Source organism: Trichosurus vulpecula, assembly GCF_011100635.1.
Source record: "Trichosurus vulpecula isolate mTriVul1 chromosome X unlocalized genomic scaffold, mTriVul1.pri SUPER_X_unloc_2, whole genome shotgun sequence".
NCBI classification, from domain to species: Eukaryota; Metazoa; Chordata; class Mammalia; order Diprotodontia; family Phalangeridae; genus Trichosurus; species Trichosurus vulpecula.
In genome coordinates this window covers 552,845-565,110 of record NW_023494378.1, presented here as the reverse complement: position 1 = coordinate 565,110, position 12,266 = coordinate 552,845, and the positions used below count along the sequence as shown (strand labels likewise).

At 49.0% G+C, this 12,266-nt stretch overlaps 1 protein-coding gene across 1 annotated transcript; it reads left to right on the top strand.

Annotated features, from left to right (window-relative positions):
- Nucleotides 1-422: 422 nt before the first annotated feature.
- Nucleotides 423-12,049, top strand: LOC118833127 (deoxyribonuclease-1-like). Its single transcript, XM_036740518.1, has 8 exons — nucleotides 423-641; nucleotides 2,245-2,333; nucleotides 2,768-2,854; nucleotides 2,962-3,080; nucleotides 8,456-8,562; nucleotides 8,930-9,087; nucleotides 11,769-11,865; nucleotides 11,975-12,049. Exons 1-8 carry the CDS (start codon nucleotides 423-425, stop codon nucleotides 12,047-12,049), a joined length of 951 nt encoding a protein of 316 aa, XP_036596413.1.
- The last annotated feature ends 217 nt before the right edge of the window (nucleotides 12,050-12,266 follow it).

Genomic DNA, 12,266 nt, shown 5'->3' with positions numbered 1-12,266 from the left:
TAAGACTCTTCTTCCTTAAAATAGATAAGCTTTCCTGGATCGATATAAAATGGTTCTCCCCAGTCTCTTTCTCCTCTCTGCTCTGCCCCTAAGTACTTCTCTTCCCTTGCTCAGCATTTTGTCAATGGGAGGCCCAGGCCAGGGGACCAGGATGGCACAAAGCTGAATCTTCCAATTGTAGCCAACTCAGCACACTGAGCCTGCATCCCTGGGGATGGGCGCTGTTACCCAGTGGTGCTTTGCATCTGCCTCCCTTTGCTGGAGCTCTCTGAGTCTTTATATGACCCACTACAACTATCCTATCACTGCCTGGCAAGCTTAAAACATCCATGCTGCTGATTTTTAGCTGGCATCAGTTCTTGGTAATCCTTAGGTGTGGCTCAAAGGGTATAGGGGGAAGCTCTTGGCACATCTGGACACTGATGCCCTTCAAGACTTTTCTCCCTCTCTTCCCCAGGGTCATCCCTGGCTCAAGGTATCTTCTGTGGACACCATGTAGCTGGGTATCTCTCTTCTTGCTTCTGCTGAGTGGGCAACTTCACCTGGTGCCCTGTGGTACCCTCAGGATCTGCGCCTTCAATATCCAGAGCTTTGGGGAGGCTAAGGCCAGCCGGCCCGAGGTCATGAGTGTACTGGTCCAGGTGAGAAATGGGAGTCTTATCTTGCCCCCACCCTGTTTCCTCAGATCAAGGGTTCCCAGAAGGAAGTCATACCTAGGCTGGAGCCACTAGGTCTCTGCCCTAGGGAACCAAAATTTAAAGTGAATTAACAGAACTTCAGCAGTGCAGAAGCAATTGCATGGAACATCTAGTAAGCAAGAAGAATTAATTAAAATTGGAAGCTACCAGATTGTGTGTGCAGGTTATCATACCTCAGGTAAGTTCCTCCCCCTCCCCCCACCCGGCAGAATGAACTTGCTATGTCCCAGGGTCTCAGTCTCCTTCCCCCAACCCTCTAATTGAATTTGTCTTTAAAAGTTGGTCTGAGGGAACCATTTTGGGCTATTTGCAGTAGACATACAAAGAAATGTTCCTCTGTCCTGTGGAGGGCCTCAGCCTCTCAGGGGATCCACAGAGCTGACTTCTGGGCCTAGTGATTGCTCTTATTAAAAGTGAAACCTGGATGAGCCAGATACCTCACTTCTAGATCCTGAGGCATTGGCTGCCTTGGTCCCAGAGGCAGTGCAGGGCCCCTGGGAATTCAGTCAGGTTGGACTTGAGTCCCCTCCTGCTGCTACTGCCGCTCCTACACCCAATTGCTGGCCCTCTTCCTTCCTCTACTCCTGCTGGCTCCATTTCACTGAAGTCCTCCTTTTGACTCTGTAAAGGCAAGTTGTCCATTCACCAACAGGACCTTATGGTGGGGTCCTTAGCCTGGGGCCCCTGAACTCATTTATAAAATATATTGATGAGTATATTTCAGTGTAATTGGTTTCCTTTGCAATCCTCTGTATTTTATTTTATGCATTTAAAAACATGCTTTTGAGCAGAAGCCCAAAGGCTTCCCCAGAATGACTGCCCCAGGGGCTGATGACCCAGACAAGTCCTGGGAGAAGGCATTGGAGTGTAATGCAGAGGCCAGCAGCATGTGGCTCCCAACACACCCAAGTGCCACCTGAACCAGATCAAAATGGGATTGGGAAAACAAAACGAATGTAACCCAAGGTCCAAAGCCCATTGGTCTGGGACTCTCTCCTTATTGGTGGCAAATGATGCCACTTGCTGGCGGGGAGTGTTACATAAATAAAAAGACAATAAAACCCAAATAGTATTACATTTTTAAATTGTCAATATACAGCCCACAGGAGGCCTTATGTACCCCTGATGCCATGGGGGTAGTGAATAGAGAGCCTTGGAGTCAGAAGACCTGGGTTCAAGGCTGGCCTCTGACAAGATTCCGCCTTCCAGCCAAGTAATGATTTCCAGAGTGAAGGAGTTTTGGACCCAGCTCAGTACAGAGGCAGGTGGGGGTGGGCAATCCCCTGAACAAGCCAGCCCTGCCCTCCACAATTCATTCTTTCACACATACACTGCCCCTCCCCCCAGGCTCCCTTCTTAGACCATCTGCTGTCCCTCATCCCTATATACAAAGTCATTCTCTGGAGCATCCCCAGCATTTCCAGGAGGGGGAAAGGGTAACCCTTCTAATCATGGATAGCATTATAAGTTTTCCCCTTAAATGGCACTACCCGCCTGGAGCTCCCCAAGGTCTCCCCACACCTTGTCTCCCCTTCTCTGGATACAGGTTCTTTCCCGATGTGACATCTGTCTGGTACAGGAGGTCCGTGATAGCAAAGGCACAGCCATGTCACTTCTCCTCCAGGAACTCAACAGGTGCAGGGCTATGGGATGGTGGAATGAAGACATGGGCCCTGGATTTGAATCCTGTCTGTGTGACCTCAAACAAGTCCCTTCCTCTCTCTGGGCCTCAATGTCCCCCACTGTCAAATGAGATGGTTGATCCAGGCAACCTCTGGGGTCACTATGAGCTCTAACATACCCTTGTTTCCCCAGAGGTTGCCTCAAGCTCATGAAAAAGGCCAGAAGGATCCTAGCAGATGGGAAGGGGCCAGGGAGCAGAGCTGAACATACTGGGGATCGAGAAAGGAATGGGGGGTTGGGGGTGTGTGCTTGGGCAGAACCTTATCTGACCCCAACAGAGGAGAAGGGACCTGGGAATGGAGGGGAGACCTGGAAGAAAGGGGATAGTACGGGGACTATGCCCAGGGATGGGAATGCTTGGTCAAAATCCTGGTGTTCCAGAACAGGGCTGACCCTGGCCACCGATATGAGGCCTTAGAAAGTCGACGCCTGGGACTGGGAAGCTACAAGGAGCAGAATGTCTTTGTCTACAGGTACCAGAGACCTCCCTGTTCCTGGCAGGGAGATGGGGGGTGGGGGGCAACACTGGAGGGGTTCACTGAACTTAGAGCCCCCTCTCCTAAATTTGCCTTCCCTTCAGAGCAGATGTAGTTTCCATCATGGACTCGTACCAGGTTCCAGAGGCCGAGCCAGGTCAGGCAGAATCTTTCCTTCGGGGACCCTTTGTTGCCCGTTTCTGCTGGCCAAATTCAGGTACCTACTCACTCTTCCTCCCACCTGACCCCCACCCTGCCCCACCTCAGTTTCTATTATCCATTGTGTAGAATTCTGAGAAGGCAGCCTGGCACGGTGAGTGGACAGAGGACTTCACTAGGGGGCAGAATCAGAGACCACCTAGTCTAGTTCGGAAAAAGTTCCCACTAGAATATATCAGACACTTATTAGCTGTGGGACTCTGGGAAAGTCAGGCAACCTTTCAGAGCCTTAGTTTTCCCAACTATGAAATAAAGATAATATGCCCTTCCTTAAGTCACTGGGAGGCTCATCCGTGGTAATACATGGAAAGTGTTTTGTAACCCTGAAAGTCATTAGAGAAATATGATAGGGTACCATCTGGGCTCCAACTCTAGCCCTACCTCCACCCAAGACCAGGCTCAGATGCCAAGGAGTCTAGCTATTTCTCGGGGAGTTTTGCTTGGTTGAAGGATCCCAGCCTCCCACTCCCTACTCCTGACAAATAGCCCATCTCGGATGAAGAGGAGGATGTGATATACAAAGGGGAAAATGAGAGCAAGAACCTGACAAGGAGGTCAAGAGAAAAAGGTGGGCTAGGTATAGGGAGAGTAAGAGGAGAAAGAATACAGTTCATGCTCTCCAGTTCCAATAAAGTTTGAATGTGCCAAGGAGCAGCTGGTACAGTGACCAGGCGGCCAGTCTGGTAGTCAGAAAGAGCTGAGGTCAGGACTAGTCTGTTACTCAGCCAGTCTCTGTGACCTTGGACAAGTCACCTGACCCTGTAGAACTCTAGGGCCTGGGCAATCCCCTGACATCACAGCTTGGTGGAAAGAGATCAGTTTAGGATTCAGACAACCTAGGTTCATATCTAATATTTGCCACTTGCCACCAGTATGACCCTGGGCAAATCACTCCACTCCTTCCTGGACCATGGTTTCCTCCTCTGGAAAGTGATGGGTTTCAACTTCTAAGGTCCCTTCTAGCAAGATATCTCTGAACCAAAAAGCTGTGAGTCAGTTGTCAGCTAGCATTGGTGGAGGGCATTGTCACAATCAGAAGTTACCAACATGGCTGAAATCATGGGTCCAGACCAAAAAAAAAGAAAGATTGCCTAGAAAAGGTCAGAGAGGGCTGGGAGATGGAGGGAATGCTTCTAGCTTGAGGGGCGGGGGTTCTCAAGGGAGAGGGGACTTTGTGGAAGATCACTTGAGACATGGGTGCCAGGCCTAATGGGGAGAAAGGGCAGAAGAGCAGGGAGCAGTTAGTCTATAGCTCAGATTGGCTGGGATATGAAGCTCAGCAAAGAAGTTACTGAAATAATTGGGGAAGGCAGCTGGAGGTAGACCCTGGAGGCCTGTAATGGAAGGCTGGGAGTGCGAGTAGGGGAGGATTGTTTTCTTCTGCAGTGATGTTCTGAACAGGACAGTGATGTGATCATATGTGCACATCAGGTGACTGGCTGGAGGGTAGATGGGCTGGAAGAGGGGAGAAGCTAGAGGCAGAGAACCCAGGCAGGAGGCCCTTCTGGTGAAAAGTTGGGGCCTGATAATTCAGGAAGTGGCCCTGCCAGTAACATCTCTAGGTAGACAGGTCCTGAAAGAAGCAGGTGATTCTGAACTGGGACTCCAGGTTTCAGGGGGAGATATCTGGGACTCATCTGAGTAAAAATGACAATTGAAGTCCTGGGAAGAGATGAGATCACCAAGGGGAAGAGTGGGAAGAGGAAGAGGGACAGGGAGAGGGAGAAAGAGCGAGAGAGGGCGAGAGCCCTCTTGAGTGCTCCTGCGCAGAACTTTGAGGGCAACCCTATGCGAGGAGGCAGAAACCAAGGAAGGGGAGACAGGGGACCCCATAGGCTCAGTAGCCCCAAAAGCTCCAGGAAGGGCCAAGAAATTGAGGACTGAGAAGAAAATGTAGTAACTAAGAGATTATTTAAGACCTTGGCAAGCATATTCTCTATGAAGTGGTAAGGTAAGCTGAGTCAAAGGAAGGTCACTTTGGTCTGATGACCTTTATTAATTAACCACCTTCATCTGCACAGAAGATCCTATCTACTGGAGCTCTACCAAGGCAGAATCCTCAGGCAAGAAGGAAACCCTCACTGACCTGAATTCAGTATAGATCTAGGGTGGAGCTTGTTCAACATTTTTTTGTGTAATGGATCCCTTTAGCAATCAGTCTGGTGAAGCCAATGGCCCTCAGAATCATTTATGAAACACCTGTGTGCCAGGCACTGGGCTAAGTACTGGGGATACAAAAGGAGGCAAAAGACAGTCCCTGCCCTCAAGGAGCTTACAATCTAATGGTGGAGAAGAGCAAACCACTATGGACAAATGAGATAAACACTAGATCAATAGGAGATAATTAACAGAGGGAAGGGGTTGGGGAAAACTTCCTGTAGAGGGTGAGATTTTAGTTGGGAGTTAAAGGAAGCCAAGAATAGCAGTAGTCAGAGCCGAGGAGGGACAGTGTTCCAGGCATGGAGGACAGCCAGAGAAAATGCCTAGAGCTGAGAGAGTGTTATGTTCATGGACCAGCCAGGAGGCCAGTGTCACTGGGTCAAAGGGTACATGAGGGGAGTAAGGCATGAGAAGACTGGAGAAATGGGGGAGGCTAAGTTATGAAGGGCTTTGAATGGCAAACAAAACATTTATATTGGCTCCTGGAGGATATAGGAAGCCACTGGAGTTTAGTGAATAGTGGAGTAACATGAAGGGACATATATTTTAGCCAAATCACTTTAGTGGCTGAATGGAGGATGGACTAGAGTGGGCAGAGACTGAGGCAGGCAGACCCACCAGCAGCTGCTGCAATAGTCCAGGCATGAGGTGATGAGGGCCATACTAGGGAAGCGGCAGGAGCAGAGGAGAGAGGGGGACATATTAGGGAGATGTTGCAGAGGTGAAGTCAAGAGGCCTTAGCAACAGCTTGGATATGGAGGGTGAGAGTGAGGAGTCCAGGATGACTCCTAGGCTGTGAGCCTGAGGGACTTCTACAATAATAGGGAAGGTAGGAAGGTGGGAGGTCTTGGGAGGGGGGGGGCACAATGAATTCAGTTGTAGACATGTTGAGTTTAAGATGTTTACTGGATATCTAGTTTGAGATGTCTGAAAGGCAGTTGGACATGGGAGACTGGAGGGCAGCAGAGAGTTTGGGGCAGGAAAGGGAGATGTGAGAATTATCAACATAGAGATGGTAATGAAATCCATGGGACACAGTGAGATCAGCAAATGAAGAGGGAGGAGAGGGTCCAAGACAGAACCCTGGAGGACAGCTATGGTTAGAGGGCATAATCTGGAGGAGGATCCAGCAAAGCTGAGAGGGGAGTGGTCAGAGAGGTAGGAGGAGAACCAGGAAAGAGTGGGGTCCTGAAAACCTAAAGAGAAAAGAGTATCAAAGAGGAGAGGGTGATCAGCAGTGTCCAAGGCTGCAGAGAGGTCAAGGAGACTGAGGATGGAGATAAGGCCATTGGATGTGGCAACCAAGAGATCATTGGTAACTTTGGAGAGTGGTTTCAGTGGAATGATGAGGTCAGAAGCTGGATTATAGACAGTGTGAGAAAAGTGAAGGCACCTATTGTAGATGGGCTTTTCAAGGAGTTTAGCTACAAAAGGCAGAAGTAGTATGGGATGATAGTGGGGATGAAAGGATCAAATGAGGTTTTTTTTTTTTCAGGATTGGAGAGGTATGGGCATGTTTGTAGGCAATAGGGAAGGAGCCAGCAGACAGGGGAAAATTGAAAATAAGTGAAAGAATGGGGATGACAAAGGGAGCGATCTGTTGGGAGGAAATGGGATGGGCTTGTGCAGGTAGAAGGGTTGGCCTTGATAAGGAGTAAGGCCACTTCACCATGTGAGACAGGGGGTAAAGGAGGAGATGGTGGCACAAGGTACCTATGCGATATTAGATGAGGAAGAGGGGAGAAGAGGGAGTTCCTGGTGAATGGCCTCAATTTTTCCTGTACAATATGGGGCAGGGTTCTCAGCTGATAGAGTTGGGGTGAGGAGAGCAGGGGAGCTATAGGAGGTTTGAAGAGGGATGAGAAAGTCTGTAACTGCCACTGTGGAGAGTGGGAGAATGAATTGATAAGGGAGGTAAAGTAAGATTGCCTAGCAGCAGCGAGGGCCCAAGTGAGGTTATGTAACATCAGTTTGTAATGGACCTACTCAGAACAATTGTATGATTTTCTCCATCTTTTTTCAGCAGCACACTGTAAGAGCAAAGGTGATGAATGGTAGGAGTGATCCAAGAGCAAGGCTGAGGCTTGGCTGGGTGTTATTAGGGATACTATAGGGGGGTGAGAGACTTAAGACAGGATGCCAATGTAGAGCTGAATTGGTTCACTTTTAATTTTAGTTAGATATTAGTGAAAACAAAATGTATTTTTTTCCCATCCAAGTTCACAGACCTCTTGAAATCTCTCCACAGATCTCTGGGGTCCCAGATAGAGAAGCCCTGAAGGGGTAATATATGAGATCTGGCTCATACCATATCTTGTTCTCTGCTGACCAAATGACATACCAATCAGGCTCAGGCAGCGGGGGTGGGGGGGTGGGGAAGTAGTGTCAGAAAGCAGCCTCCTGAGGAGCGGAATGAGGGAGGATACTCAGCAGCTGTGTCACCACTGGCTCTATTCAAATCATGACTTTTCAGGGGAGGGGAGAAGCTAACAATTTAAAGATGTCAGAGTACTGCCTATGTTAGGGTCAGGAAGATAAGCATTTTGGTAGAAAGTATTAGAAAGAGAGACACTGAAAATGAGAATGAATGGAAGAGAGAGATGGGAGTGGATGGGACCAAAGGCATAGAATTAATCAAGGAAAACTCACTGAAAGTGTGTCATAGATTTACAGTTGTAAAGACTTCATTTTACAGAAGGGGAAAGTGAGGCCTAAGGGTGTGACAAAATCACACACAAGAACATAGGAACAGGGATCTCCCCCATTTTATAGATGAAGAAATGGGAGGCACAGGTGGCAGAGGCAGGATTCAAAGGTGAGTGCTCAGATTCCAAATCCAGTGATCTTTCCTCTATGGCCACCCAGCTTTATTGTCCATAAGAAGAGAAAGGCAAGTCAGAGTGGGTGTCTGTGTACGGGAGGAGCTAATAGGAAAGAGCAAAAGAGTCTCTCAGAAACTGGAGGTGGCAGAGCCCTTGCTCTGCCCTAGGAGGCCCTAGTGGTTTGGGGTCTTTGGCTGGAATGGGAGAACTGGAAAATATGGATAAGAAGGAAGACAGGCTTCTTGGAAGAGGCAGTCTGGAATTAGGAAAAGAAGAGGGTGCTTGTGCTTTGCCGAGGGTGGTAAAGGGTGGGCCGCCTAGAAGGCAGCTTGTTTGAAAGGGATCAGGGCAGTACAGAAGCCCCTCTCCTAACTTCTGCCCTTTCTCCCAGACATCCGCAATTTGGTGCTAATATCTCACCATGCCTGCCCCCGAAATGCACGCCGAGAGATTGATCAACTCTACAGAGTTGCCCAGGACGTGAAACAGCATTGGAATGTAGAGGTAATAGGGCAGGGAGATCCCACCTCCCCAGGAATCTATAATCCTGGCTGACCAGGATCACAGCAGTCCCCTAGATCCCTTGTCAGTCTCACCCTGGGGAGTCCCCCACCACACTTCAGTCACCTTCACACACACACCCCCCTAAATGTACACATCCCCACTCCAGGCCATCACCATTCTGGAGACTACCTAATAGTCCTCTTCCTTGGTCAGCAATTATTGGGCCTAATTTACAGATTAGGAAAACTAGGTCTAGAGAAGTCAAAGAACCTGGCCAAATTCATCCCATAAATGAATTGGTGGAGCCAGGACTCCAAGCCAAGTCTCCTGACTCCATTGCCATCCTTCATGCTCTTCTCCCCACCAGGATGTCATGCTGCTTGGTGACCTCAACGCAGGCTGCACATTTGTGCCTCCAGGGGCCTGGCTGGGCATCCGCCTGTGGAGTCACCCAGACTTCCACTGGCTCATTGGGGACCAGGCAGACACCACAGTCAGCATGAGGACCCACTGTGCCTATGACAGGTGGGAGGGGCTTGTGTGTGGGTATGTGTCTGCATAGTCCCCCCCACCCCCAAGTAATCAGAGGCTGTCTTCCTCCATGGTGAAGAGAGCATTGGCTGCTATCAAAGCCCAACTGAGAATTCAGAAAAACCCTTTGAGGGTCCTGCAGAGCATATGGGACTACAGACCTTCCTCACCTGTGCTTGGGACCATGTAGGCCAAGGCCACACTGCCTTGTTCTTCCAGTTCTTCCTGCCTTGGGAGCCAACTCTCTAGCCTTTGTGGGCATGTAGCTTCTCCTATACATGAAAGAGCCAAGCCACAAGATTAGGGGCCATGCCATAGAATGACCTAGCTATGCTGAGCCTGGAGAAGACAGTGAGGCTCCCTTCTCTTCTCCCTCTACACTTCACTTAGTGATCCCATCAGCTCCCATCTACTTTTCTTGCCCCTATCTACCCTTCCTGCCCTACTTTCCTGATTGATCTCCCATCTCCAACTACCTCTCACTCAAACTGGATGTCCAGCAGACATCTTAAATTCAACATGTCAATAACAGAACCCATTATTTTCCCCTCAGCCCCCCTCCTCAATTACTGTTGAAGGCAACACCATCCTCCTCATCCCTCACACTCCCAACCTAGGAGGCATCCTGGACTCGTCACTTTCTCTCACCTCCACATCCAATGTCAATGTCATCTCTACAGCATTTCTAGAATATGACCCCTTCTGACATTGTTGCCACCACTCTGGTGTAGCCTAATCATCTCACACCTGGACAAAAGCAATAGCTGTTGGCAGGCGGGGGGTGGGGGGGGGGGGGGTGGGGGGGTGGTGGTGGTATGTGGCGGGGGAGATGGTGATTGCCTGCCTCAAGTCTTACTCCACTCCATCCACCATAATAATTTTCCTAAAATGTAGGTCTGACCATGTCACCACTCTCCTCTACTCCAACTACTGACTTCCCTGGCTTCCCTTAAGTGTCACCTTCTATGCAAAGCCTTTCATGTTGTTCAATCATGGGGTCCAATGTGACTCCACTTGAAGTTTTCTTGGCAGAGATACTGGAGTGGCTTGCCCTTTCCTTCTCTAATTTTACAGATGAGGAAACTGAGGTAAACAGGGTTAAGTGACTTGCCCACAGACACACATTTAGTGTCTGAGACCAGATTGCCCCCTAGAGTTGTCCTTGGGAAGGACATCTGAACGGGCTGCCTTAGGAGGTAGTTGCCATCTTCAAACAGATGACCACTTGTCAGGTATGTTGTAGGGAGTACTCTTTTCTAGATATGGGTCAGACTACTAGCTTGCCCCTGAGGTATCTGACAACTCCCCAATTCTGTGATTCTGACTTCTATGTTCCCTACATCTATTATTCTGCAAACATGCTCCTGTGGAAGACTTTAAGCAAAGGCTGTCTACTCCAACCCCTCCATTAGGTAAGGAAACTGAGGGACCAAGAGGACAAGCTGAGGAATTTGCCTGATAGACACACGATTTTTAGTTTAAATTAAATTCAGGTGCTCTTACTCAAAATGCAGGGGTCTTTGCACAGCCCTCTGCTACTTCCTTGGGCAGTCCTCAGCATTGCCCTACTTACTGTTCATGAGTCAGACCTTTGCTGTAGGAAGCATTGGGCCCAGGTGATGTAGACCAGCGCTGGCAAACTCAAATAAGGGAGACAGGGGTGGGACAATCATATCTGCCAGATGCATATTGACTTAGAAAGCCACATATTCCCATTAGCTTTGTTCTATAGTGTTTTATCTTCTCAAATTTATCTCCCAATTATGTTTGAATCTGATTTGCCCTACTAGGGATGGGGCAGACTTGCTTTGGTCTAGCTTGCCTAGGAAATCCTTACCAACTCTTTGGTTCTGTGATTTTGTAATCCTGTGATGGGTAAGGGTTAGACATCAGCCCCAAGTAGGCCTGGAATTTGGGGGCAGGGACCAAACCTTAACCTGTGACAGGCTCCAGATTACAAAAAAACCCTAGGTCATCTGGTCCTGGGGTGCGGTGTAACATGGCAGAAAAAGCCTTAATGCTGAATCAGAAGTTTTAGCTTTAGGTACAACTCGGGACCACTGACTAGCTACCCTGATGCAAGGTACTGGCTTCCTGCTTCCCTTTTATAAAAAGGGTTGGTAGGGAAGCCTTTGCAAGGGATGTTTCAATGGTACCTGCCAGGAAGTGACCCTGTCTCTGAAATGTTCTTTAGAGAAGCACTAAGGTATAGCCAACTTGGCTGAGCTCTCTAGCCCAAGAAACTCAGGCATGCAGAAGCTTAGTGGGGCAGCCAAATAGCCCATGGTCTCACTGGCAGTGACCTCCCTGTTGCCTTCTCCTGGAGGTTTATGAGCCACACACAGCTAACCGGGAGAGAAACCATTCCCCTATTTGGAAGAAAAAACCTGGGATCTGCAAAGGAAGTTTTATCTACTCCAGGGGTGAGGAACCTGTGGCCTCAGGGCCACATGTGGCCCTCTAGGTCCTCAAGTGCAGCCCTGACTGAATCCAAACTTCACAGAACAAATCCCCTTAAAATAAGCATTCATCCTGTAACACTTGGTCAAAAGGTCACACCTAGGACCTACAAGGGCACATGTGACCTCAAGGCCAAAGGTTGTCCACCTCTGATCTACTCCAAACACTTTTCCAGGCCTATGAGCTCAACATGCCTCATTCCCTGATCTCTGCAGGATTGTAGTGCATGGGAAGGCTCTGCTCCAGGCTGTTGTACCAGGTTCAGCCAGAGTCTTCAACTTCCAGAAGGAGCTGGGCATGTCGGACGAGGAGGTGAGCCTAACACAAATGGGAGGGGAGGTACCCCAAAGCTCATGGGGCAGTACCCTAAACCTAGAGCCTTCAGGCTGAGTCCAGCTAGTACTCCCATTGCTTGTCCTAGGCACTGCAAGTCAGTGACCACTACCCTGTTGAAGTTTGCCTGCATCTAACTCCTCAAGGACACCAGGAGCTTTGAGAGGCCCATGCTTCACTTCTGCTGTGGACTTGGCAGGAGTACAGATTAGCCAGAATTCTCTACTCTAAAACTGAAGTGCTGAAAAAGCTTCATTATCTGCAACCAAAGATGGTTATTTCTTTCAAGTTTTCACTTTCCAGCTTTCTGAGGGGCTTGTTCTCATGGTGTTTTTTAAGATACATAAATACCCGAGTGTCTAAAGCTTAAATGACTTATG